The 25,817-nt window shown below is 39.7% G+C and overlaps 2 protein-coding genes and 1 long non-coding RNA gene across 4 annotated transcripts; 2 read left to right on the top strand and 1 right to left on the bottom strand.

Annotated features, from left to right (window-relative positions):
• Positions 1–1,978: 1,978 nt before the first annotated feature.
• LOC146498612 (NXPE family member 3-like) lies at positions 1,979–20,812 on the top strand. 2 transcript variants are annotated; one of them, XR_014870128.1, is made up of 8 exons: positions 1,979–2,070; positions 2,629–2,802; positions 3,896–4,348; positions 5,798–6,090; positions 6,356–6,426; positions 8,375–8,581; positions 8,669–19,625; positions 20,207–20,812. XR_014870128.1 is itself a non-coding variant. In XM_085137460.1 (7 exons), exons 2-7 carry the CDS (start codon positions 2,689–2,691, stop codon positions 9,223–9,225), a joined length of 1,695 nt encoding a protein of 564 aa, XP_084993586.1. In that variant the 5' UTR covers positions 1,979–2,070; positions 2,629–2,688; the 3' UTR covers positions 9,226–20,812. The 2 variants fall into 2 exon arrangements, 1 of the variants encoding a protein (XP_084993586.1); XM_085137460.1 differs by having other exon boundaries at positions 8,669–20,812.
• Positions 20,813–21,151: 339 nt separating this feature from the next.
• LOC146498611 (uncharacterized) lies at positions 21,152–22,653 on the top strand. The gene is made up of 2 exons (XR_014870130.1): positions 21,152–21,649; positions 21,727–22,653. It is a non-coding gene; the product is annotated as an uncharacterized LOC146498611 (long non-coding RNA).
• Positions 22,654–22,962: 309 nt separating this feature from the next.
• LOC146498610 (uncharacterized) lies at positions 22,963–25,414 on the bottom strand. The gene has a single exon (XM_085137461.1). It carries the CDS (start codon positions 24,541–24,543, stop codon positions 23,053–23,055), a length of 1,491 nt encoding a protein of 496 aa, XP_084993587.1. The 5' UTR covers positions 24,544–25,414; the 3' UTR covers positions 22,963–23,052.
• Positions 25,415–25,817: the final 403 nt, after the last annotated feature.

Below are 25,817 nucleotides of genomic sequence, written 5' to 3'. Positions count from 1 at the left end.
ACAGTGGAGTCAAAATCTATTCAAATATTGACATTATGTTAGAAAAGGTCCAAACTCTTGTTGGGGCCTCAGTTAATAGCTGATCTATTTCAGAGAATTTCTTAGTGGACTGAATTTCTGTTATACTCAAAGACTTGTCGTTTGTTTATGTCACTTAATTAATTTTCCTTTTACTCAACCACAAAAATCAACCAGAGATGAAGACTGATCGGATCAGGGTCAGACCTCTGCCCTTTGTAGGCACACTTGTACTTGCCTGTCATTCAATAATATGATGAAGGATAACCAAACTATTATTTTTTATAAGTGTCTGGCTCTTTTTGCAGCACACAACTGACAAATGTACATTCGCTCTCGTGGTTTATGGAATGACTCCATATCCTTCTCTCTGTAATCACTGACAGAATATTCTTGAGTTTGATCACATCCTGCGCTGACATTTTCAGCAGCATGACGATGAGCTGCTCTTGCACTTTTTCTTTTTTGGGGATGTTGCAATTTCCAATGTGTTTACTGGGATCTTTTCTAAGAATCTGTATGACAGCACTTTAGCCACGGTTTCCAATGAAACACCAGTCAGCTGTGCTTGCTCAGTTGTAATACATGCCACTTTGCATGAGAAGATCGTGCAATGACGTGCACCTGTGTTAAAACATCTGGCTTGTTGGTTCTCCAGTAACCAGTCCCTGCAGAGACCACTAGGTGGCACAGGTCCTCAGTTCAGCACTCTACCATCAGGCAGTGGTTTGAACACCTTAAAGCAGAACTACCTTGAAATCTTTCTAACAAGAATTTGATTTTTATTCACACACTGCAGCTTAACCTTTTCCCTCTTGTCCCAAATTCTTTGATGTTGGGCTGAGAACAAACAACCAATACTCAGAGCAGGTCCAGTCAATCAACAATCATTTATTAAGCACATGCATGTGGAGATGTACACAATACTACCTTCTGTGTCGATCTAAAAGAGGAAGCACTTAGATACACAGTTTTATATATCAAGGTTCACGCCCCTTCATGCGTAGGCAGATAACATAACATGCATGAGTTACAGTTAGTGACAGTTAGATGTAATTTTTTTTCCGGCAATCTTCTATAACACTTAGAAAGCTATCTCAACTGTCTCTCACTATGATGTATATAGCACATCCTGAGTACATCCTGTTCTGTGCAGCCACGTATGCTGTTACAAGCAGATCACTTATAATAATAACACATGATTATGCACATTTTATTAGCTGCTGGATTAATATGACATTTGCTAATATATTTCTATAGAATATATTTTCCACACTCTGCAATACTTTTTGATCTCAACAAGTTTGACAGGCAAAGTCTGAAACAAGCTGGACCTTTACGGCTCTGGACTATGCAAACAATATCTTTGTGATGTACTGCTGTGAGCTGTGCCTGCTGAGGTCTTTGTTCAGCTGCTGCTGCAGAGGATCCACAGGGCGATGGTGCAGCTGCTATCCACGGCTCCAGGTGCACTGGTAGTCATTCGGACTGTAAACCACAAAGCTTTGATGAGGCAATTACTAACTGTAACTAAATGTCCATCTGGTGGACGCCTGGCAGATGAGCTTGGCCCACAGCATCCGCCCACCACCACCCACTATTAAGAACAGGATTAATGAACTCTTTTCCTACATATTCAATTAAAACCATGACAAGATGTGCGCACATCAACACAGAGATTTTTACCAGAAACATTTGAGTGAGGAGAAAAAATCAGAGCAGGATTGAACATAACTACATTGCTGTGAAAAAGTATGACTTCACTCTGATTTTTTTTTGTTTATGTTATAAATTTACAAAGTGTAAGGTTAGTATAAACATCATACTTCAGTAAATTTAACAGGGTGGGCCAAGAAAAAGACTACCAGGGATTCAGGGGAAGATTTGCATTTTCCCCTTTGCATTAATTTGCAGTGGACAGAGTACAGTCGCTCTTGGATAATAATTAACTTTTAGTATGTATTTGATTCATTGTGTCACAACTGGGCAAACAGCAAATCAATGCAATCAGCTTCAGCGCTGGTTCTCGCTAAAAGAATCTCCTCTGTCGAGGTAAGATGTGCTATAGACTTGAGAAGTAAATGTGAAAGTGAGATTCGTTTAGCATTACAATACATTATTAATGTACTTGTGTGCTTTGTAGGGGATTTTGTGCGATTTTACACTGTGTGACATTTTTCTACAGAAAAATATTGCCCTTTTCACTTCTGCTTGTGTCTTACTCATTTGTTCCTTAAACTGTAGACGTGTACATCTTTGACACATGTCTGAACCAAGGACATTTATTAGGGAGCATTTATTTCTACGATCTCTACCAGACTTTTCTTTTCCACTTGTTTGATAAATCAAAAAAAAGTTTATGTCTTTACAACTCTTTACACATTAACTGCTACTTACATCAAGACTTTCGTCCTCCACAGCTGCACATTCTGATGAGTCAATAAAAAAATAAAAATAAATAATGTCAGTTTAACAGAATATATTGGTTTCAGTAATTAAACCGTTTGTAACTGAGAGAGGATTTGCAACTGCATTTTGTTTTGTTTTTTAACATATACTTTGAATATACTTTGTTATTGTTTTTGTTTTAATTTCATTCATAACATCTAGTATCTGGTGAACTGGTCATAGTGCAACACTGCAGCCAGAGATGTGGACTGTTTACCAATCATGAAGTTCCAAGTTTGTAAACGACAGGCCTTTACTAGACTCCCAAAATGTGCCTGGATTTTCCTTTTCTTCATTCTTTTTTTCCTGGTGTTATTTATCATGAACGCCCTGGAGGTAAGAACTTGTGTTTTTCTAATTAGTGACTACAGTTTTTTGTGTTGAAAAAAAAGATTAAATGAATAATGTAGGTATGATGTGTCAGATGCAATTCTCAGGTCATATAGTGCTTTCACACGACTTTCATCTGCTATATAGGTTTTAGATTAAATAGGTAAATGTGACAATGAACGAGCCGATGACCACAGAATTGTAGTTTTTAAAGATCCTTTATTTTCCAGTTTTAAAGTAGCACACACCACTCTCCCGGAAACATCCTTAAAAGGGGAAACATGATTAGATGATGAGGTCAGGTGTGTGAATCAGCCTCCATCTTTCACCACACCCTGAAAACCCACTGCTCTACCCCTCCCCTGCAGCGGAGCCACAAACCACTCCCCACAATAGTCATGTTTTTGGATGTAGCCCTTCGACAATCATCTTGTTGGTGGTGCAAAAATACTAAATATACTAATATTTAATCTGCAACACGAGATAACTTTTTTTACTTTTTAAACTTACTTTTTTATTTATTTCTATTTAATTATTTTTTTTAGTCCTTTAGTTCTTGTTAGGAAGGATGTGTCACCCTGACCTGGCAACCCTGTTGTAAGCTAGTAATCAATTTAAATCAATTTTGTATCTCACATTATAAACATTGGTATTATAAGATTCAAATCCTGGTGATTTTCTGAAAGGCAACATTTCTGCCGGTAACCACATTTGTTACAACTGCATTTAGTTTCCCTTATCATAGAGAGCGGAGTGTAATCTGTATCTGTGTATTTCTTGGCTTAGTTAAATTGGTAATGCATATATTTTAAGGATTTTTATTTATTCATTTATGTACAAAGAATAGCTTTGTTGTCTTATCACATGAGAAGAATTTTTAACAGTTTTCAACTATGTTTAGTATTTACCTCTTTTTAAAATTTACCATGGCAACTAAGCAGCTTCAAAATCTGCAACTTTTGCTTTGTATGAAATGTTTTTGTTTCCAGCTCTCAGAGCCCTTTTCAGATTTCATTGTCTTAAACTGGATAATGGAACATGTTGATTCTAGGTGTACTGAATTGTATTGCATGTTTTAATTCAATGATTAATATTGCAGTTTCAGAATAAAATGAAGACCATCAGCATATTCTCAAGGCCTGCCGCTGTTACCCTGTCTACTGACATGCATTATGACTTCTGCAAGTTAAAACTGCTGTCCCCTAAGGAGGCTCAAGAAGAAGACCTCCTGCTAGAGTCTATTACTTGGCCTGAAACGCCACCTTTATCATTTCCTCTTTCCCTGGAAAAGACCAGTGATCCAGACCACAGCACCTTCACCATTCTTCCAAAGAGTGGAGGGGGCCAGTGGCGAATAGGAGATAAGCTGGAGGTTATGATTAACATGAAGGACTTTCAGGGCCGACCAAAAAAGTTTGGAGGAGACGTTTTATTTGCCCGGCTGCACAACCCAACTATCGGTGCGGGTGTTGCAGGAGAAGTGGTGGATCATCTAAATGGCTCCTACACAGCTGTATTCTTGTTACTCTGGAAAGGAAGTGCAGAAGTCCAGGTGATTAAGAAAATGTATCATTTTACATGTGGTTGAAGGCATTGTAAGCTTAAACATCAACATCCCTTCTTTCTTTTTTTCAGTCACTGAAATGTTTAGAAAAATAGATCTTCCCATTTCTCTAGACAAAGACTTAATAGTAAAGTAAGGTTTCAAGCTGATGTAAAATGTTAGCTTCCTGTTGGCGTTGGCATAAAGAAACCTACTTCGCAAATTTGCAAATTTGTCTGTTACCCCTACTTTTAGCTATTGACATTAGGATAAATGCTAAGACCAAACAGTCACTTCATTCTTATGCAATACTGAGCAGCAATCTGGGGGTGAAAAAAGAAACTAATGAGGAGGTGCCGCAAAAATGTGTTCCCCAAAAGGAACTGAGACTGACTTCCAAAGTTCTCATAGATTGTGATGTTTATATTGCTTATTTTTGTGTTAATGGCAACTGTAATGGAGGGGGAATGTGGTTTCGGGTTATACTTCAAGATCGTGTTCAGTTTCTGCAGAAGGGGAAAACTATTAGCACTAAAGTTAGCATGTTTGTAGTAAGCCCATGTAATGAATGCAAAGTATGGTGCTCCTTGCTAACTAGCAAGGTATAGTCATGACCTCAATGCCAAAAGCTGAAGCTTTAAAAACAAATTATTTCCTCCAGAGTCTCCACTAGCTTGGGTTTGGGCTGGATGACAAAATATGCTTTAACGGAAACAAGAATTCTATCTGTTACAAAACAAATTATTTTGCTGCTTCCCCAACAGACCTTTGCTGCAATATTTAATGATCATAGCTTGCTTATGAAATATAGCCAACTCATCTTTGCCACTGAGCCATAGCTGTTAGACAATTCTAATAAAATGCTAAGAAATTTAGGCACCAGTTTAGGCAACCATGTCTTCCAAGGCTAAATAGAGCAGATGGGTTAAATTCCAACCCAAGGTCGTTTGCTGTGTATCTCCACCCACTGTAAATAGCCCTTACTAAATAGTTAGTCTTTAATGCTACTTGAACCAGGGGAATGGAATGCTGACCCTGACAAAAGTTAAAGTTTTCTTTCCATTGGCACTGTTTCTTTTTGCCAGCATATAATCTGAATGAATTACTTACCACCAACCAGAAATGCAAATTCCCCAAAAGTTGATTCCATTTATCTGTATGTAGTTTTTTCAGTGGGATAAATGTTTTGTCACTCACCCAAGTGACTTCTTCAGTTTCATGGAGATGCCCTTTTTATAAGGTTGGGGAAACCTGCAGTCAGCTGAGACTGAAGAAGTCACTTGGGTGAGCGACGAAACGTTTCTCCCACTGAAAACATCCAGATGAACTGAATCAACTTTCTGGGATTTCCTTACTGGGATGATTGAGCATGAATCAAGATGCTGTATTCAAAGGTTGTAGTAATTATACGTATTTCTCTGAAATCTGGTTGCAAAACTCTGAGTCTGTTTTCTACAGGTGACACTGGTTCACCCCAGTGAGGCGGTCATGGAGCTGCGCAGGCTGAACAGAGAACACCCTGACAGGATTTTCTTTAAGAGCGTCTTCCAGTCAGGCTCAGTCACTGAAACTACCACCTGTAACATATGTTTGCGTCCAACCCAGAAGTCTCTGTGCAACTACACTGACCTCCATACAGGCGAGCCCTGGTTCTGCTACAAGCCAGATAACCTGAGTTGTGATGCCAGAATGAATTACTTCAATGGAGGATATCAACAAAGCATCACAACCATGGAGAAGCTTTTTCAGAGGTGACGATTTCTTTTATGTCCTTAGTGTAAAAGTATAAACGTCAATCTTTTTCTTTGTTTTACTCTCCACAGCAAAAAGAGGGAACTATCTTTTTCTCCAGCTGGAAAATGCTTCACTGTTGTGTGTCAGCCAGTTTCCCTGTCAACTATTTAATGTTTAATATGATTTAATCTGTTTTTGCTACCTGCCGTCTCTAATAAATTTCTAGTTTAAAAACCTTTTAAACTTTTCTTAAGAGCTTTTATTGTGTGTGCTTTGCCTCAGTGGCGTCAACTTGAAAGTCTCCATTCGAGCTTCAGGACCTGCAGGGGTCACCATTTTTCCAAAAATGAAAGGTAAAGCCAGATGTTAACACCTATATTAAATAAACATTTATAGAACATTTAATAGTTCATGGATGTTGAATTAACTACTAACAGTGTAACTATTCCTCTGCATGGATAGTTCATAACATGTGGATGAAATGAATTTCAACAGTTCTTATTCCCAGAATAAAGAGGTTTATTATAAGAATGTGAGGTATGATCAGAAAGTTCTGGGAACTGACCTCAACTGATTTATATTAGGCTGATCCATCTTTTTGAGTGTTGTCTTTTTGTGCATCTTAAGCCCATTTTCAAAGATTTAGTTTGTTATAGATTGCTCCCTGGATGTCCCATTCTGTTCCCTTGCACTTATTTTGGGTCAGATATGTCTGTGTAGTTAAAAAAAATTCCTGTGTTTTCAATGCCCTCCATTCTAGGACATGTTAGTGTGCCGTCAAGGCCCATGGTTTAGGTTGTGTCTGCCGAATGTTCTCCCTCGGGCGGTTTAGGAGATTATTGTACAACTCCTGGTTGACCTCCCACTTTATCTACAATTTTGGAGGAAGGGCTTAGAAACTACAGAGAGTTTAACTGAAAAGTGTTGGGTCACGGCTGGATCTTAACAGGGTGTCTGTCTCCAAAATACAAACTGGGAGTTGATTCCACAAAGGTGGGTCCTGAAAGCTTTTTTCCTTCTTTTTTGCTAAAGCATATAGTTAGCACTGGATGAGGTGACCCTGAAGCCTTCCTTAGTTATTCTACAATAGGTCTGGGCTGCTTGGGGCTTCCTATGATTCACTATTTTCTTTTTGACTCACCTGCATTTAATCATTAGTTATTATTAATCTCTGACTGTCTTCCACAGCGTGTATTTTATATTGTCCTCATCCTCTCACCCCCATCTGGTCACAGCAGATGTCTGCCCCTCCCTGAGCCTGGTTCTGCTGGATGTTTCTTCCTGTTAAAAGGGAGTTTTTCCTTCCCACTGTCAGCAAGTGCTCGCTCCTATTGGGTCATCTGATCGTTGGGGTTTTCTCTGTATTATTGTAGGGACTTCACGTTACCATACAAAGTGGCTTGAGGCAATTATTTTTGTAATTTGTTCTACCCTAGGAACCACAAATAAACCAGCAGTCTCTGAAGTGCTCTATTGTGGTGATATGGTATTATGAGGTTTTTGAGATAAGAGAGGACCTGATAATTCCAGACCGTGTATGTGAGGAGGAGGGCTTTAAATTTGATTAAGGCTGTAACCGGAGCCAATAAAGAGAAGTCAATATGGGAGAAATATGTTCTCTTTTTTAAGTATCTGTCAGTACTCTCACTGCAGTATTTTGGATCAACTGAAGGCTTTTCTGAGATTTTTAGGCAATCCTGATATTAATGAATCTCAGTAGTCCAGTCTAGAATTCATAAATGCATTAACTAATTCTTCCATATCAGTCTGAGACAGGATTTCTCATTTTTGAGATACTGCACTAATGCAAGAAAGCAGTCATACATATTTGTTTAATATGTGCATTGAGGGACATGACTCCAAGTTTCCTTACAGTGTCACTGGAGGTCAAAATAATGCCATCTAGAATAAGTATCTGGTTTGACGCCACGTTTCTAAGATTGCACATGAAAGTGATTGGACTTCCAGGAAGTGATCTAATAACAGCAGCAGTAGTCATAGTGGTGCATAAAAGCATGATAAGATGATCTTAAACAGTGGATGGTAAACATTTAAATTAGGTAATCACCAGTGTACTGTACTTATATTTTTTGGGACTAAAAAAAAGTCATAAACAAACTAACTGTACTTCAACTTGAGTGAGGTTAGAAAACTACAGCAACCAGCTGTCTTATAAAATTACAATTATATGTAATATTAAATTTCATTCACTCATACAGGTAAAAGAAAGAGTTTGTTTGGGTCTTTTCTTGTTAATAACTCAAAAATAGTCATATAGCGTGTCTGTTGACTTGTTCTCAGGACAGTCAGAGGAGAAGAGCAGCAGTGAGGAGTCTGGACCCTCGGGCTATTACTACCAAGATGTTTGGCAAGGACTAGGTGGCACAAAAATTCGTCAGTTCAACACTTCCTCGGCCATCACTCAGTGCCTGAAAGGCAAGGTGGTTCATATGTATGGAGACTCCACCATTAGGCAGTGGTTTGAACACCTTACAGCAACATTACCAGGTAACTACCCCACAACCCTTTCAGGCACCCCTCTGATTTTCTTTAGACACCTTATCACACGCATTATTTCCTCTGTAATACTTTCAGATCTCAAGGAGTTTGACCTGAATAGTGAGAAACAAGCTGGACCTTTCATGGCCCTGAACTTTACACACAACATCATGGTGAAGTACCGCTGCCACGGTCCTCCTCTCCGGAGCACTACTGTCCCAGCCATTGAGATGCATTATATTGCCAACGAGTTAGACAACATGGTTGGAGGCAGCAAAACTGTTGTAGTACTTGGAATCTGGGCACACTTTGCCACTTTTCCCTTGGAGTTCTACATCCGGCGGATGTTGTCCATCCGCAGGGCAGTGGTGCGGCTGCTGTCCAGGGCTCCAGACACACTGGTGGTTATTCGGACCGGAAACCCCAAATCTTTAACATGTTTCCTTCACTCATCTACTAACAGTGACTGGTACACGCTGCAGCAACTCAAAGTGCTCAAGGCCATATTCAAAGGACTGAATGTCCATCTGGTGAATGCCTGGGAGATGGTCATTGCCCACCACCTGCCCCAAGAACTCCACCCACAACCTCCCATTATTAAGAACATGATTAATGTTCTCCTGTCGTACATATGCCCTGAAAAGGATGGTTAGATGTGTGCGTGTGTGTGTGTGTTGGGGGGGGGGGGGGGGGTAGCAGTCTATGCACACACATTTATTTACCATCTACTTGAACTAAATTAACTACAGTAAACAGTAGAGTGTAGGATTGGGATTGTGTTAACAATCCATTAGAATTTGGTTTATACATATTTAAGGTGAACTCGAGATGTTTTATATCTTCATAGAAAGAGAATGAGCTGCCTAGTTAGCAGTGGTAAATGGTAAATGGCCTGTATTTGTATAGCGCAGGGGTCAGCAACCCTAGGCACGCGTGCCAACTGTGGCAGTTAACCCTGAAGGGTTAATTGGTGGCACGGCTATAGCTGGACTGGCCATCGGCCATTTGCTCGGTGGACCGACGATTTATTTTATTTTATTTTTGTAACGGTATAAACAATGAAAGGTGGTGGATTGGCCAGATATTGGTCGGTGTGTAAAAATAACTCAGTTGTTTGGTGGTGGCATCGCGGAGCTTCCACAGATTCAGTAAAATTAACAAGTGGTGGAGGCCAGCAGGTGGATGAGGGAGATCGGAGGCAGGACGAGGAGAGACCCGAGGTGCCCGCCGGTCCGAGCATCAGGTGAACTGAACTTCAGGTAAGAAGTTATGACCTGCAGTCTATCTGGGTCAGATATAAACCAAGTTTAGGTGGAGTTTATTTTTGTTGTGCTGACTTTTTACAGTCAGTTACAATAACTCGTACTGCGTGCTAGCTAGCATGACAGAGTTTCTATACAGCTGGGTGGGTGCTATGATGTTACTGATAGTGAACTTTATTTTAGTCATAAGGTTAGTTATTAGAGTTGCCAACTGTTCCGTAAAAAGATGGAATCCTCCCGCATTCAGAGAAATTATTACGCGTTTCGTGTTGAGCTAAGAAGGGAGCAGTTTGTCCTGGACTTCAGCTACAATGAAAAAGACACAAAGCTGGAGTTATTCTGTGTCTTTGCTGCACAGCTGCCTCTTCTTCTCTCATTCTCTCCCCCTCCCTCTTCTGTTGCTACTTCAATCATGAAACTGATCAATGATCAGCTGATCGGCTTTTCTCTCTTGTTTGTTTATCGCCCACTTTGCGCCAGAAAGAGGAAACAAGCAGATGTCGTGCTAAACAACAGCAGCATGTTTAACCTTTATCAGCTGTTGTTAGAATTTATTTAATATTAATTTCTAGTATCAGCTGATGTTTGCTGGAGCCACAGCTGTAAAAGCTGCTGGTCCTGATATCGGTTTGTATATCTGGTGAGAGGGAAACATGAAGATGAAACCAGGAGATGTCCTTACTGAATCATCAGAGCTGAACAGGTGATGGAGAAACAGGTTTACCCTTTAGGTGACATGAATGAGTTGAAGGGAAGTTATGAACTGTTTCTGAGAGACAAATAACACCAGGATCCTTTTTTAGGTAGCTGACAGTTGGTAACTGTGCAGGGGCGGGTCTAGCAAAGTTTTGCCAGGTGGGCCAGGTAGGGCATTAACAGGGAGAGGTGGGCACAAGGAAATACTTTTCTTTCTTATTCTCATTTAAAATGTCTAGCTTTAAAAAAATAATTATTTGAATCTTACAACAAACGATTGATAGATTGATACATATGTACCAACAAGACAGTGTACATCACTGTCACAACAGCGTTTGTTTTCATTCAAAGGCTTTATGATTTTTCCTATAATGGTGGGCCGGTCTCTAGTCAAAATGCCCGGGCCAATTTTTTGTCCCAGTCCAGCCCTGTATGCAGCTCATCTGCAGTCTGGTGTTACCTACATCTTCCTATTCAGAAGGCAGAATTTCAGAGTTCTGAGTACAATCGAAAGCACCACGACTGCAGTTTTTGTGTTGGATGTAAAAGGCGCACATGACGCTGTGACGTAGGCTAGAATCATGGCAGCAGTCAATGACGGTCCAGGCGTGGGATTTCTCTCGTGGAAATATGCAGATTATTTTTTCCTTTCTATTGGTAGGTGGCACAGTGCACTTGTGGCAAGTAAGCAAGCGCGAAGACTGGCAATCTCGCTGGGTATCCAGTTACGGAAGCAACACATTAACAAGAGAATTCTGAGTAAAACCAAAGTTACTTTCCCTAGTAACAAGTTACATTGAAAGTAACGAGTAACTTCAAGTAACAGAGTTACTTTTGATAGAAGTAACTAGTAATGTAACTAAGTTACTAATTTAAAGTAACTTACCCAACACTGGTCCCAACACTGCTAATAACACCAGGATCCTTTTCTAAATAGCTGACAGCTGGTAACTGTGCAGGGGTGGATCTAGCAAAGTTTTGCCAGGGGGGCCAGGTTGGGCATTAACAGGGAAAGGGGGGCACAAAGAAATACTTTCTTATTTTCATTTAAAATGTCTGGCTGTTATTAAATAATTATCTGAATCTTACAACCAAAGTTTTTATCTGATGTAAAATGTATAGAAATCATACATATACCAACAAGACAGTGTACATCGCTGTCACAACAGCGTTTGTTTTCATTCAAAGGCTTTAAGGCTGTAATACCTGGTGGGCCGGTCTCTAGTCAAAATGCCCGGGCTGTTTTTTTGTCCTAGTCCAGGCCTGGGCACGACATGCAGTGAATTAATCTGAGAAGGTGCATCAAAAAATAAATGGCCGGGCCAGCGGTGCACATCATAAATCAGCTCGCATAGACACATTTATAGACATTAGTGCCTCTTCTTAATGACAGTATCTTAGCTAACAACCCCAACTAGCAGATTCAACTTGTAATTGGCTAAAAATAACTTCACCTACTGGTGAGAGGGATGTTGTTAGCTTTCCACATTCCGACACTTCAAAAGCTTCAGGAGCTTTCCGCTCAGCACAGCATCAGCACCACGGAGATACACGGATACATCCGTAGACTCGAGACACAATGCATTTTTGGGACTTTCAGGTGTAAGGACCAATGTTCTGATCAAACCAGAAATCTTTAATGAGCAGCTAGATTTGTCTCATCGAAGCAGCTGGAATCCACAGCTGTGCATGTTCATGGAGCTTGCATTTTCACCTGCTGGACGTCACTACCTGACAAGTTTAACTGTCTTCAGAACATTGAAGAGGCCTTATTGACAGTATTTGGCTCTACATATCTGTGAGCAGATTTTCTCTCACATGAGTGTCCTCAGGTAGCCGTCTGAATGCTGGACACTCGGAGACCTGTGTCTCTGAGTGGGAAACCAGAGATCATATTAACACGTGTGTCTCTGTATTGTGGGGTGACCGTGGCTCAGGTGGTTGGGAAGCATATCTGTAACCGGAAGATCCCCGGGCTCTCTGTCCTGGTTGTTGTGTCCTTGGTCTACTTTACCCTACCGCCTACTGGTGTTGGCCAGAGGGGCCGATGGCGCGATATGGCAGCCTCGCTTCTGTCAGTCTGCCCCAGGGCAGCTGTGGCTGCAACTGTAGCTTGCCTCCACCAGTGTGTGAATGTGAGAGTGAATGAATAGTGGAATTGTAAAGCGCTTTGGGTGCCTTGAAAAGCGCTATATAAATCCAATCCATTAACAAACATGCCATATTGGCTTAGTTTATTTTTCTTATCATTCTTGTGAGGAGACCTTAAATAGCATTTGTATTTTCTGTTGTACAGTCCATTTGCTGTTATGGAGTTCTTGTTATGGATAAAAAGTGTCTTCTTTTGTTTCAAAACAGCTGATAACTATTCGCCGATAGCTGCCAACATCTGCGAACAAATATAATTCTAGAAAGTGGTTGTATATAGTGTGTAACTGTTAATATAGAGCGTTATTAAATTTATTGCTAATGCAATCATATGGCAAAATAGGAAACTTTAAATGGCACTCGCCATCAGAAAGGTTGCCTACCCCTGCTCTATAGTGAGAAACAGCTGAGGGGGAAAACACTGATCTGGAAACGTCTGAGTGTTACAGAGGATAAACATAGCACTGTGGTTCAGTGTCACACAATCACAAACAAATACAGAAAGGTACTAAAAAGGGTGTTGCCTCCAAAGATTGCTTTTACTGGTTTGGAGCTTAGGAGGCTTAATAACAACAGGCATGAATGAAAACAGATCTTGTGCAACACACAAGCACACACAAACTGTGGAGAGCTTATTTCTATGAGTCTATGGGACTAATGAGAAGCATAAAGGTCTTTCAGTGAAGGAGCCTTATGTTCTCTGGTCACTGGTACCTATTAATATCCTTATCAATAGAAAGCCTGAGCACAATCATGAGCCCAGCCACTGCAGGAGGAAGAAAGAGAGCACACAGAAAAAAAGAGAGAAGCACAAAGAGTCAGGCAACAGATACAATGAAGCAAAGTAACAGCAGTGAAATGGAAAAGGTCGTGCAATGACTCCAATGTGGCTTCAGAGAATATACAGACAAGGATACATGCATAGATTTTAACTGATAATGTTACTACAAAGCATCAACAAATGATTTTTTTTACATGCAGGAACTCAATCATGACAAAATATCACAGTGTAACAATGTAATACATTGGCTGTTTTAAAAAAAACTAATAAATGTGTTTCATGATAAAGAGAAGAGAATACAAGCAAGAAGGAAACAAGAAACCTTCACAGATCTTTGAATGGAAACATTTTACACCTTCAAATGTTGTGACTAGTGTGTTCTCATTCAAACTGACTCAGTGTGGGAGTTTCACCTACCTGTTGTTGTGGGATGACTTGATGTTCTTAGCAGAAATGATGTTAAGGGACAGGGGACGACCTGTTTGTACAGGTTATAAAAAGTGGCTCAAAGAGGCAATGACTGAGGTGGAGGAATACATTGCCCTATTTGAAGAATACACATATATCTATGTAGGCAGGGAAATCACATCTAAGCAAGATGAGAAAATCCAGCCCATTTCAAAGATGGTTGGACGACAACAGTCACAACAGACTCCTTTGCCACCTATTAGGCCAAAAATGCAAAATTTGAGGCCCACCCCTCCAGTGTCAGAATCTACGAAAAAGCCAACTGCCAGGCCGTTTCGCATGATTCGTGCCCCACCGTTACCCAGAAAGGCAAACCAACCTACTCCAGCCCTACCAGCTGTAATTACACAACGTGGTCTTGTCCCTCTGCCGCCCATTTGTAAAAAAGTTAAATATACATCCCAACCACCTTTAAAAACTCCAAAGAAACCAAATGTAACACGCACCAATCAATTGCATCTGATCTCACTTTCACCCATTTCCATCAAAAAGCTGTAATCCTGTACCTTAAGAGTTGTTTTTTTCCCAACTCACCCCCAACTGGTAAATGGTAAATGGCCTGTATTTGTGTAGCGCTGTACTTAGCGGACCCTAAAGCGCTTTACACTGCACTCAGTCATCCACCCATTCCCACACACATTCACACACTGGTGATGGCAAGCTACATTGTAGCCACAGCTGTCCTGACAGGGTGCGCTGACCACCACCACTAGGCAACGCGTAAAGTGACGTGCCGAGACTATCGGAGCCGGGGCTGGAACCGGCAACCTTCAGATTACAAAACAAACTGACAACTCATGAGCCACGATCGCCCCGTGGATTATGGTTTATTTTTTATGCTTCATTTAGTTAGTCCCGAGTTTATTCCATGTTACTTTCTTGCACATTTGGGTTCCCCTTGTGTTTTTGTCCTGTGTGTCCCTCTCTGTGTGTTTGGTGTATCTGTGTGTGTCCTTGTGTCAAAATACTCCATCTTTCAGACTCTGAATTTAGTGTAAATAACATGAAAGCATCCATCCATCCTGCCTTGTATCAGTGGTTTGGGATGGTGGTGACAGTGTAATGGTGTTGGGAATATTTCTTTGGCAAACTTTAAACCTGGGCATTGTTTAAAAACCTTTAAACACAGTATTCATGCTGACCATGTCCAACCCTTCATGTCCACTACAGTAACCTTGCAATGATATCATGGAGCAAAATCTCAGAGAAATGTTTCCAGCATCTTGTTGAATCTGTATCATGAAGAATTAAAGCAGTTCTGAGGCCAAAACGGAGCCCAATCCAGTACTCCATCTATCTCCAAATAGACAGATAGCATGTAGAAAGGCTTTATATGGCTTTAGAGCCAAAAAGTACATATGTCACTTTCACTTTCACATATGTCTCTTTAAGAGAAAGAGAAGAAACATACTATCTATTACAATAACTCTTATTGTTCTAAACATGCAAAAGATTTAACATACAATGTAAAAGTCTAAGACATGTTGTAATTTTGTCTGACATATACAATTCCAACAATTGGTACAGTCAGAGAACTATCACAAAAGTAGATATCAGAAAAATCTTTAATAGGATAGTGCTTGAACAAAATAATTCAACATTTCAAGAAAAGCCTTAATTCGTTTTATGTTTATATGACTCATGAAAAATATATGAAAATACAAAAAATATATAACAACTGGAAAAATCAACTTTTAGTACAGTGACTCCGTGAAGACTGTCAGTCAGCCAGCAGAGACAGGAAAGAAACTTTAAACGTTATTTCTGTGGCACGTCTCTTCCTCCATAGATACATAAACACCAGCACTGAAAGACAAACGGTAACTGATTTAAATCAAGCAGAAAACTAGAGAGTTGTCACTAAAGTGGAGTAGAAAAGGTTTTCATCAGTCTGTGGCTCTATAGTGTAGGTGTAGGGGTTTACACACTTGCCTAATAAACAAAAGGTCCTTGGTTTCATTCTGAGAGTAGACACAAATGGGGCTTCAAATGGCATAAAAACTAAAAAATAGCATGTTAGAAAGCCCAGTTTCAAAGGACTGATAGCTTCTGCCAAGGAGGTTAATTATTTTTTGTATAGCTCTTTTGTTGAGGACTTAACAAGCAGTTAAGGACAATTAACCATGTATCAGACACACTTAATTGACTATGCAAAATAAACCATTGAAAGGCCATTGTTCCTCCGGAGCCTGATTCCCTAAAAGGAATCTATAGCTAACAGCTAAACTAACTATAACTCTAGCATTAGTGTCGGCTCTACAAAGTATTTCTGGTACAATGCATGCGAACAGCGACACTGAAACTAAGAAAAAAAAAATACTAGTCATAAAATAAAAAGCTGATGCATCAAAATCACGTACCAGCAATAACACAGGGTATCAACAGCAAAAGCAGCAATAGAAGGTGTGATGAAGGCCGAGGCTTACTGAGGCTTACTCTCCTGCTACCATACTTTATCTAGAAAACATTAAGGAAAGTCTCAATAGAGCAGCAGGTCAGAGATTTTCAAAATATTATTCAAACAGTAAATATCATAATATGAAACAGGCTGTAAATAAAGTTGTATAAGGATAGTTGACGTTATGTTAAAAGCAAAGAGCAGTTACATCATGCATCCATTCTGAATGATTGTGCTCTGCATGAAGCTCAGTGAATAAGAATATTTATAGCACTATTTGTCTTTGAACCTAATAATTTGATATTATATCAGAAAGATATCATTTCAGTGCCTAAAACATTAGCAGAGTACTGCACCATGGAGCTCTTATCACAATGATCTGGTCTTTAAGTGATGACGTATGAACCGTGCTTCCGGGTCCAAACTACTCCATGTTTATTAAGGATGTTGTGTTTTTAAAGTGTTTTAATGCTTTGTATCTTGTTCTACTTTTTTTTAATTTATGTTTTATTGGTTTTCTTATTTATACAACATGTACAACACTACAACTTAATCAAAGTGGGGGGGGGGGGGGGGGGGGAGAGAAAAAGAAACAAAACAAACAAACAAACAAAACAAAACCAAAAAAACAAACAAACCAGACAATACAACGAGATTATACAAAATCGGGCCTCCCATTTTGTACATAGTTCAACCACACAAGGACATTCCCAAAAGATGTGGAAATGATTTGCTGCTGCATGTCCACACTGCCTCCAGCATGTTGGCTTATTGGAATAATTGGATTTTTGAGCCGGGGAATTAAAATAACGAATTTGATTCTTCCAACTGAATTCGTTCCAAGAGGGGGAGCTTGTTACCGACCACTGCTGCCTACAGATCCCATCCCATTCCTCTTCTTTTAGGGATAGATTACCCTCTGTTTCCCATCTTGCTTTAACATATCTTGTATCATGACCCATTAGGTTGGTCAGTGAACGATATAATTGGAAATAATTTTTATTCTATGTGCATTCTCGAATATGTAAATAATTTCTTCATTCCCAGTCGATAACTGGGGATGTTTTAGCTTTTTATTCAAGAAGTTCCTCAGTTGCAAATATCAAAAAAAAAAAAAGTCTTGATTTTGCAACCCAAACTTATTCTTAAGGTCCTGGAAACTCATCACTTTTCCGTCTTTCAACAAGGTACTGTATGTGGTAAGACCTTTATTAGCCCATGTTTTAAATGTTGAGTCGGTCTTACTAGGCAAAAATTCTGGGTCACATGCAAACTACCTCTGATTTAATTGATACTTTTTAAGTACTCTTTTCTATGTCTTTATTGAGCTTACTATCCAAGGGTTTCCCGGGTCTCCCAGGAGACGTAACTCTGAGGGATCTCCTATCAGTGCCCCGACAGGGAAGTTACCTCCCAAGGAAAATTCCACTTCCTTCCAACTTGAACAATATCCAGGTTTACACCAGCCCACCAGAGTCTTTATTTGGGTTGCCCTATAATAGTCATGTAGGCAAGGGAGGCCTAGTCCTTCTTTATCCTTGGGAAGCTGAAGTGTTTTAAACTTAACTCCTGGCCTTTCACCTGCCCATATAAATCTGGAGAGGATCCTATCCCATTCTCCAAAGTATCTATCAGGGCTTTCTATAGAAACAGACTGGAACAAGTACAATATCCTTGGGAGCATATTCATTTTTATGGTGTCCACTCTAGAAGAGATGGTTAGATAAGGAGTTAATGACCATCTGCTAATATCTACCATAATATCTTTTTTAAGTGGGGAGTAGTTGAAATCTTGTTCTACTTAATCTGAACAAGCTTCTAAAAACAGTCAGTGATCACTGTCGGCCTCTCGGTTTTTGTTACCACTATTCATTTTACAGATCAGTTTTCAAAACGTTACCATGTAACTACAGCCCAGCCCATGCAGCAGTACATTAATGACTAACCTCGTATTTTGGATGGATTATCTCAGTTGTTCTTCTGACTTAAGTTTGGTCCATTTACAGCATCCTGCCATGCGATTGCATTTGTCCCTAACCATCGAGAACCCTCACATTAACTTATTGAGTGGAAAAAAGTTAGCGTTCATCCTCCAGCTTCACTGTGCTACTGAGTTTGTGTTATGCTAACATAGCTATGTCGCTAACGGTCACGTAGCACATCACTGTATACCTGCTTGTACAACTTCAGTAACCCTCCAAATGTCACCACTGTTTACTTTCTGTCTTCATTTATGTTTGAAGTGATAGCAGAGCTGTACGTTTTTATTTTTTCACAAATCTCTCAGTCAGAACATACCATCTTTAGATGGAAACTAGCAAGCTAACTTCCTGCTAATGTCTAACTCTGTTAAATTTCATAAATTCTGTTTTCATGGATGCCTGGATTGTAAACTTAATTTTTACACCTGGTAAAGCAGCAATGTTGATAATTTTATTGAATCTGGGATTAATAACAGATCCCATTCAAATGCATGTAATCGTAGGAAACGCACTGTCTTGACGAAATAAAGCGTTTTTGTACAACTTCATATAAATAGCTGTAAGTTTTGATAGAAGAGTCAGACACACATATTTACGGCGTTATCTTATAAAATTCAATATCTATCCCCGTGCTGGGCAAACAGGTTTTGAAGCTGTTTGAGCTAAGATTTTCAAGTTATTCACATAATGAAAACCTATACTTTGTTTCGGCCGAATTCCCCCATTCAAATGCATGTAATTGTAGGAAACGCACTGTCTTGACGAAATAAAGCGTTTTTGTACAACTTCATATAAATAGCTGTAAGTCTTGATAGAAGAAGCATACACACATATTTGTGGCTTTCTCTTATACAATTCAATATCCATCCCCGTGCTGGGCAAACAGGTTTTGAAGCTGTTTGAGCTAAGATTTTCAAGTTATTCACATAATGAAAACCTATACTTTGTTTTGGCCGAATTCCCCCATTCAAATGCATGTAATCGTACACAGCAAATTCAAAAGTGTTAAATGTTTTGGTGTTAGTAGTCTTAGAGTTAATTTTACTCTAAGTAGAGTCACATTCTTTTAATGTAACTCTGAGGTGTAAAATAATAGTAGTTAAAATCGAGTGTTAAAAATGAGTGTTTCTATTTCAAATCTGGAGGTGTTACAATGGAAACATTAACTCTTGACCTCTTAACTCTGAACTCCTACAGGGGCTATGACACCAATAGAGTAAATTCACAGACTCCGCCCCCAGCACGGCTCCAATCGAAGCTGAAGTGAAGCCGTTTCAGAACATTTTGCTCTACATATTTGAGTTGTTTGCCATGCTTGGTAAGTCATGTTTTCAAAGATTGTTTCAGTTATTATTATTAGCTTTTACTTCTGTGGCTCTTTGGAGTTGAGACAAAGCTGTGTGAAAGGCATTAGCCATGTTGCTCCGTGATAGCATAATATTCTGTTTTAGCTAGCTGAAAGGTATTGTTTGCGGGCAAATACCACAGCCTTGAAAAAAAGCTTGCATGTGAATTTTCAGTCAAATTTCTTGGTCAAATACACTTAAAACAATGTCTAGAATGTGAAATGTTGATATAATGGTGCTACTTGAAGCCTGAAAACGATCTCCCATAAAAAACGAGCAAACAGCAGTAGCAGATGTCCCGAGTCCCGACTGAGTTCTACGTTAGCACTTAGATTCCTCCAGAGTTTTGTGCACACGGTTTAGGTAAAAATGAAAAAGGTTGAGGTTTTACATTTAGTTCAGTATTACCTGTTGTCTGTGTCCTTGTCTTTTGGGAAAATACTTTACACAAGTAATGGCTCAAAGGATTCCTTTTTTTTTTTTTTTTACTGTGCTGCAATTGATTTGTGCCATTAATTAGTGTCAGCTAATTTTGTTTTCAATCTCCACATAGGATATGCTTGTGAAGATGGAATATGGGGGAGAGCAGAAGTGCGTTGAAGTTCCACAAAGTGATGAATGAAGGACATGCATATTGTATTTTGTATTTATTGAAATAAGTGATGAGAATGCTGTTATTTGCATTTACCAGCTCACCTATGTCAGACCTTTTGATAAACGAAATTCTAATGAAAGTGAGAACATGTACACTGTTACATCTTTCAGAAAATGTTTTGAAATTGTGGTGCACAGTTCAGAATAAATGTTTTTCAAAAACCATTGTGTCTTTTTAGTAAATGTTTATTTCCAAAAGAAATTTCTAGAAGTTCAGAACAGTAAAATTCCCGTTTTTTAGAATTAATTAGAAGATAACTCTTACGTAGTTAAACTAAAATACTCTTTGAGAGTTAATATATAAACTCTTAACACCAAGTGTTAAATTATCAACTCCAGAGAGATTTGGTGTTTAACACTAAATCAGAGTTAACATACCAACTCTCCAAAAAGAGTTAAATTAACACTCTCTGGTGTGGACCCATATAGACACTTTAAAAGTGTTGAAATCAAATCTGACAGTGTTAATTTGGACATGCTGGATTTGCTGTGTAGGAAACGCACTGTCTTGACGAAATAAAGCGTTTTTGTACAACTTCATATAAATAGCTGTAAGTTTTGATAGAAGACTCAGACACACATATTTACGGCGTTATCTTATAGAATTCAATATCCATCCCCGTGTTGGGCAAACAGGTTTTGAAGCTGGTTGAGCTAGGATTTTCAAGTTATTCACATAATGAAAACCTATACTTTGTTTCGGGCGAATTCCCCCATTCAAATGCATGTAATCGTAGGAAACGCACTGTCTTGACGAAATAAAGCGTTTTTGTACAACTTCATATGAATAGCTGTAAGTTTTGATAGAAGACTCAGACACACATATTTACTGCGTTATTTATAGAATTCAATATCCATCCCCGTGCTGGGCAAACAGGTTTTGAAGCTGTTTGAGCTAAGATTTTCAAGTTATTCACATAATGAAAACCTATACTTTGTTTCGGGCGAATTCCCCCATTCAAATGCATGTAATCGTAGGAAACGCACTGTCTTGACGAAATAAAGCGTTTTTGTACAACTTCATATAAATAGCTGTAAGTCTTGATAGAAGAAGCATACACACATATTTACGGCGTTATTTATAGAATTTAATATCCATCTCCGTGCTGGGCAAACAGGTTTTGAAGCTGTTTGTGTCATGGTCGGACGGTCCTTCCCGGGGGCGACCTGCCTGTGTGTGTGTTTCTCTCTCTCTCTCTCTCTCTCCTCCTCCCCTACCCAGTGGCTGACACACCTGCACCTAATTTGCCACCCAGCTGTCACTGATCATCCTTCGTTGTGGGCTGAGGTATTTAACTGTGTGTCCAGATGGCAGTCGACGCTGGATTGTACTGGAAGCTCGGTAGTGAAGTGTTTGTTGACTTGTAGCTTAGCCTTAGCCGGCTAGCCCCCTCACTTGGTGTTTTTGCTCATTTGTAGGAGGAAAAGATACAGAGCTGGAGGTTGAAGAGAAGGAGCCCGCAGGGTTAAGCTATTGGAGGAGAACACACACTTGGATGTCACTTTGGGAACTCACCTGCGCACCACTGGGAGTTTGGAGAAGATCACCGTTGGACTTTGCACTTCACTTTGTGTTTTGAAACTGTTTTTTGGGCACTGTAAATAAACGAACTGTGTACTTTGCACTCAGAGCTCCGTGACTGAGTCTGCATTTTTCCATTATCCGTGACAGCTTGAGCTAAGATTTTCAAGTTATTCACATAATGAAAACCTATACTTTGTTTCGGGCGAATTGCCCCATTCAAATGCATGTAATCGTAGGAAACGCACTGTCTTGACGAAATAAAGCGTTTTTGTACAACTTCATATAAATAGCTGTAAGTTTTGATAGAAGACTCAGACACACATATTTATGGCGTTATCTTATAGAATTCAATATCCATCCCCGTGCTGGGCAAACAGGTTTCGAAGCTGTTTGAGCTAGGATTTTCAAGTTATTCACATAATGAAAACCTATACTTTGTTTCGGGCGAATTCCCCCATTCAAATGCATGTAATCGTAGGAAACGCACTGTCTTGACTAAATAAAGCGTTTTTGTACAACTTCATATAAATAGCTGTAAGTTTTGATAGAAGACTCGGACACACATATTTACGGCATTATCTTATAGAATTCAATATCCATCCCCGTGCTGGGCAAACAGGTTTTGAAGCTGTTTGAGCTAAGATTTTCAAGTTATTCACATAATGAAAACCTGTTAGAGATATTCTTTTATCAAGAATCAGGTATAATGAAATAACACTCAGACACTTGTAACAGTTCAACGTGCACGGGTGAGAGCTCAACAGAGACTCACACCCTGCAGCAGTTCTCTGCCTTTATTTATAGAAAGCATGAAGCATACAGTTGAGGAAGTAACATTCTTATCTAGTCAAGCAAGCTGCGCTGACTTCTTAGAATACTCTGTTCTCAGAATAACGGTGCGTGGGCGACACCCATTCTTAGGCGGCGATTTCCTGTTTCTGTCAGATAATGTAACAGTAAGCAATTTCTTTTAAATGCAAAGTGCAAACAGTTAGTTGTGCAGCTGGTTGAGTGCAAACAGAAATATAAACACTTTTAGCTGATTATTATGTGAATAATAAAATGTTTTAAAAATCTTCTGACATTCCCTCCTGTTGTTCAGATTTCTGTAATAACAGCATCGCTATTGGTTCAGTTCATAACCTCTTGTCTAAACATTTTCGGTCAGAACGTCATTGAGCAATCCTGGGTTCAATTAGACTACGACATCACCATATGAATCATTTTCCAAAACATCTTCCATTTGAGACAGTGTTACATAAGCGTTGACAGAGGTCATCACCATGTTTGACACCATTTTCTTCAGACGGTATTACACATGTTGTGAAAACACATAAAAGTAAAAGTAAAAGTCCAATAAAAACAAGTCCTTTAATCAGTAGGGACTTCCAAGAACCACTTAGCAACCATGTGAGCCAATCTTCAGTGCTTGTGACATAGTCTTGTTGCTGAGCGTCCTTAATCTTTCTCAAGGCGTTCAGAGCGTCGGTCATGTTTTGTGAATGCACATTGTCTGGGATGTATGTACAGCATGTGGTGTTAAACAATACACACAAACCTCCTTTTTCAGCTAAAATCATGTCCAGTGCGACTCTGTGTTGCATCACTACAATGCGTATTGCGTCGATTTCTTCATTTTGTGCCTTGTTGATCTTTATTGAGGCATTTAGGAACAATCCAAATCGGTAGTCAAGTGTCTCGATCCTGAGCATGTTTTTTCCAGTTCCCACCCAAGGGAACAGGGAGTGGAGAACTTTTTGACCGGTAGTCCATAATTTGAAGTTCTTAGGCACATCTGATCCGTAGATTGAGTCACGTGGCGACACTTCAGGGACTTCACGCTTTGCTCTTGATGTGCGTGTGTGTGTCTCTGCTGTGATCTTGAAAGTGTGGTCTGAAATTAGTACTGGTGCACACAGACCGGTGGAGTTTGGTGGGAGCATGAAGTAGGTTTTAGACCTGCAGGTCCAGGCGGCTCCATGGACCCAGAAGGTTCCGTTTTTGAATGTCATTGTTTCTCCTCTGCTTCCAGTCATGTCCAATGTTTGTGTGCAGTTGCGGTTACGTCCGATCTTTTTGCTTCCGTGTGTGGAGTTGAAACATATTGGGTGCTGGATGTCAGGTGGCAGAACTATGGCAAATGATCTGCTTTTGGTGTTGCTGGCGTTGACGTTTACCCAGTGTTGTTCGTCACAGGCGTAGTTCCAGTTTGTCAGGTTGTAGGCACAAGGGGTTGTCTGTTCGATTAGGATCCATCGCTGTGAAATTGGTTTCGTGACACGTTTGACGTCTGTGTCATTACACCATGGGATTAGGTCTTCCTTCTTTGTGCTTTGACCTTTTAGGGCCAGTCCTGTTGTCATCAGATCTCTGCGTGAGCAGTTGCCAGTTATCGCTTTGTTGAATATGCACATCGCTTCGTCGAGTTTAGGTGCCATTCCATATATTGTTGCGTGTATGGCCGTTGTTGGCATGTGTGAACACACATAGCACTCCGTGCTGTTGTCGGCGCGTGTTCTGTCGTACACATACCTATACCACGCGTTGTTCATCCATGGGTGGTTGTGGTCTTGGTTCAGGTCGCGCAGGTGCGAGTTGTCATGTGTCCATCTTTTTTGCAGGTGGTGTTGTTCATTTCCTCTCATCCAGTTGAGTGTTAGTAGGCTCACCAGGAGCGCAATGCCGGCCACTAGGAGGACAAGTGTCTTCATGATGACCAGACACACCTAGACCTCTGGTGAGTAGACTATTGGCGAGAAGAAAAAGGGCGGGATATACCCAATCAGCCCTCCCTTCACCAATAGATCACCTGGAAGCTAGGGGAGTCGGCGTCTAAGCGTTTGGATTGTCACTCACTTTTTTACAGTGGCTTTGGTGGATCCAAGATGGTCTTTCTGCTATTTTGCAGGCAGTTGGTGTGGTGAGTAAGACTTGGTATGGGCCCTCCCACCTTGGTGAACTCCAATTTTTCCTTTGGAGTACTTTGATCAGGATCCAATCACCTGGTTTCAACCTGCAAGACACTGGAGAGATATCACTCGGCAGTTGGTTGTTTAGCACAATCTCTTTGTTTTCAAGCAGTTTAGTCATCCATTCAGCTAGGGTGGTTTCCCTTACTGATTTATCTATGGGCTCACTCGTGATTGGTAGTGGAAATGGTCTACCATGGATGATTTCAAAAGGTGTGAGTTTTTGAGAACCTTGTGTCAATCTCATCCACATTTTTACTAGGCCTACACACTCGGGCCATGGCCTTCCTGTTTCTTCCATGCATTTTCTTAATCTCTGCTTTATCGTGCCGTTAGTTCTTTCCACTAGTCCGGCACTTTGTGGATGGTATGCACAGTGATGTTTGATGCTAAATCCTAGAGCTTCAGAACCTTTTTTTTTTTTTTTTTTTTTTCTTTTTTTTTTTTTTCTTCTTTTTTTTCTTCTTTTTTTTTTTCTTTTTTTTTTCTTTTTTTTCTTTTTTTTTCCTTTTTTTCCCCTTTTTTTTCCTTTTTTTCTCTTTTTTTTTTCCTTTTTTTTCTCTTTTTTTTTTTCTTTCTTTTTTTTTTTTCTTTTTTTTTTTCTTTTTTTTTCCTTTTCAGAAACTTTTCTGATTATGTCATTAACAAAATGTGTTCCATTGTCTGACCTTATCAGACTGGGAATGCCGTATGTGGGGATGAAATGATTGCATAAACATTTTGCTACTGAAATGGCATCTACTCTTTTTACTGGATAGATTTCTGGCCATTTGGAAAATACATCTATAATTACTAGAGCATATCTCAATTGTTGGGTTTCGTTCAGTTCAACAAAATCCATGTGGATTGTATGGAATGGGTGAGGTGGTGTGGGAAAATTACCTCTTTTTGGTCTGAGGTTTCCCTGTGCATTGTGTTTTTGGCAAATCATGCATGTTCTGATGAATTCTTTTACTGAATTTTCGAAATTTTGAGTGTAGAAGTGTTTAGAGAGAATATTTACCATTCCCCCCTTT

This window comes from Neolamprologus multifasciatus, chromosome 17 (assembly GCF_963576455.1).
Source record: "Neolamprologus multifasciatus chromosome 17, fNeoMul1.2, whole genome shotgun sequence".
Lineage (NCBI taxonomy): Eukaryota > Metazoa > Chordata > Actinopteri > Cichliformes > Cichlidae > Neolamprologus > Neolamprologus multifasciatus.
Note: the sequence above shows the minus strand (reverse complement) of the source record. Positions and strands in the feature narration are given on the sequence as shown.

Bases quoted from the DNA above. Each gene is read 5' to 3' on its own strand.
- LOC146498612 (XM_085137460.1), top strand. From the start codon at position 2,689: ATGAAGTTCCAAGTTTGTAAACGACAGGCCTTTACTAGACTCCCAAAA. The intron at 2,803-3,895 runs GTAAGAACTTGT...TTAATATTGCAG, and splicing joins TTATCATGAACGCCCTGGAG to TTTCAGAATAAAATGAAGAC. The intron at 8,582-8,668 runs GTAACTACCCCA...TAATACTTTCAG, and splicing joins CCTTACAGCAACATTACCAG to ATCTCAAGGAGTTTGACCTG.
- LOC146498610 (XM_085137461.1), bottom strand. From the start codon at position 24,543: ATGAAGACACTTGTCCTCCTAGTGGCCGGCATTGCGCTCCTGGTGAGC.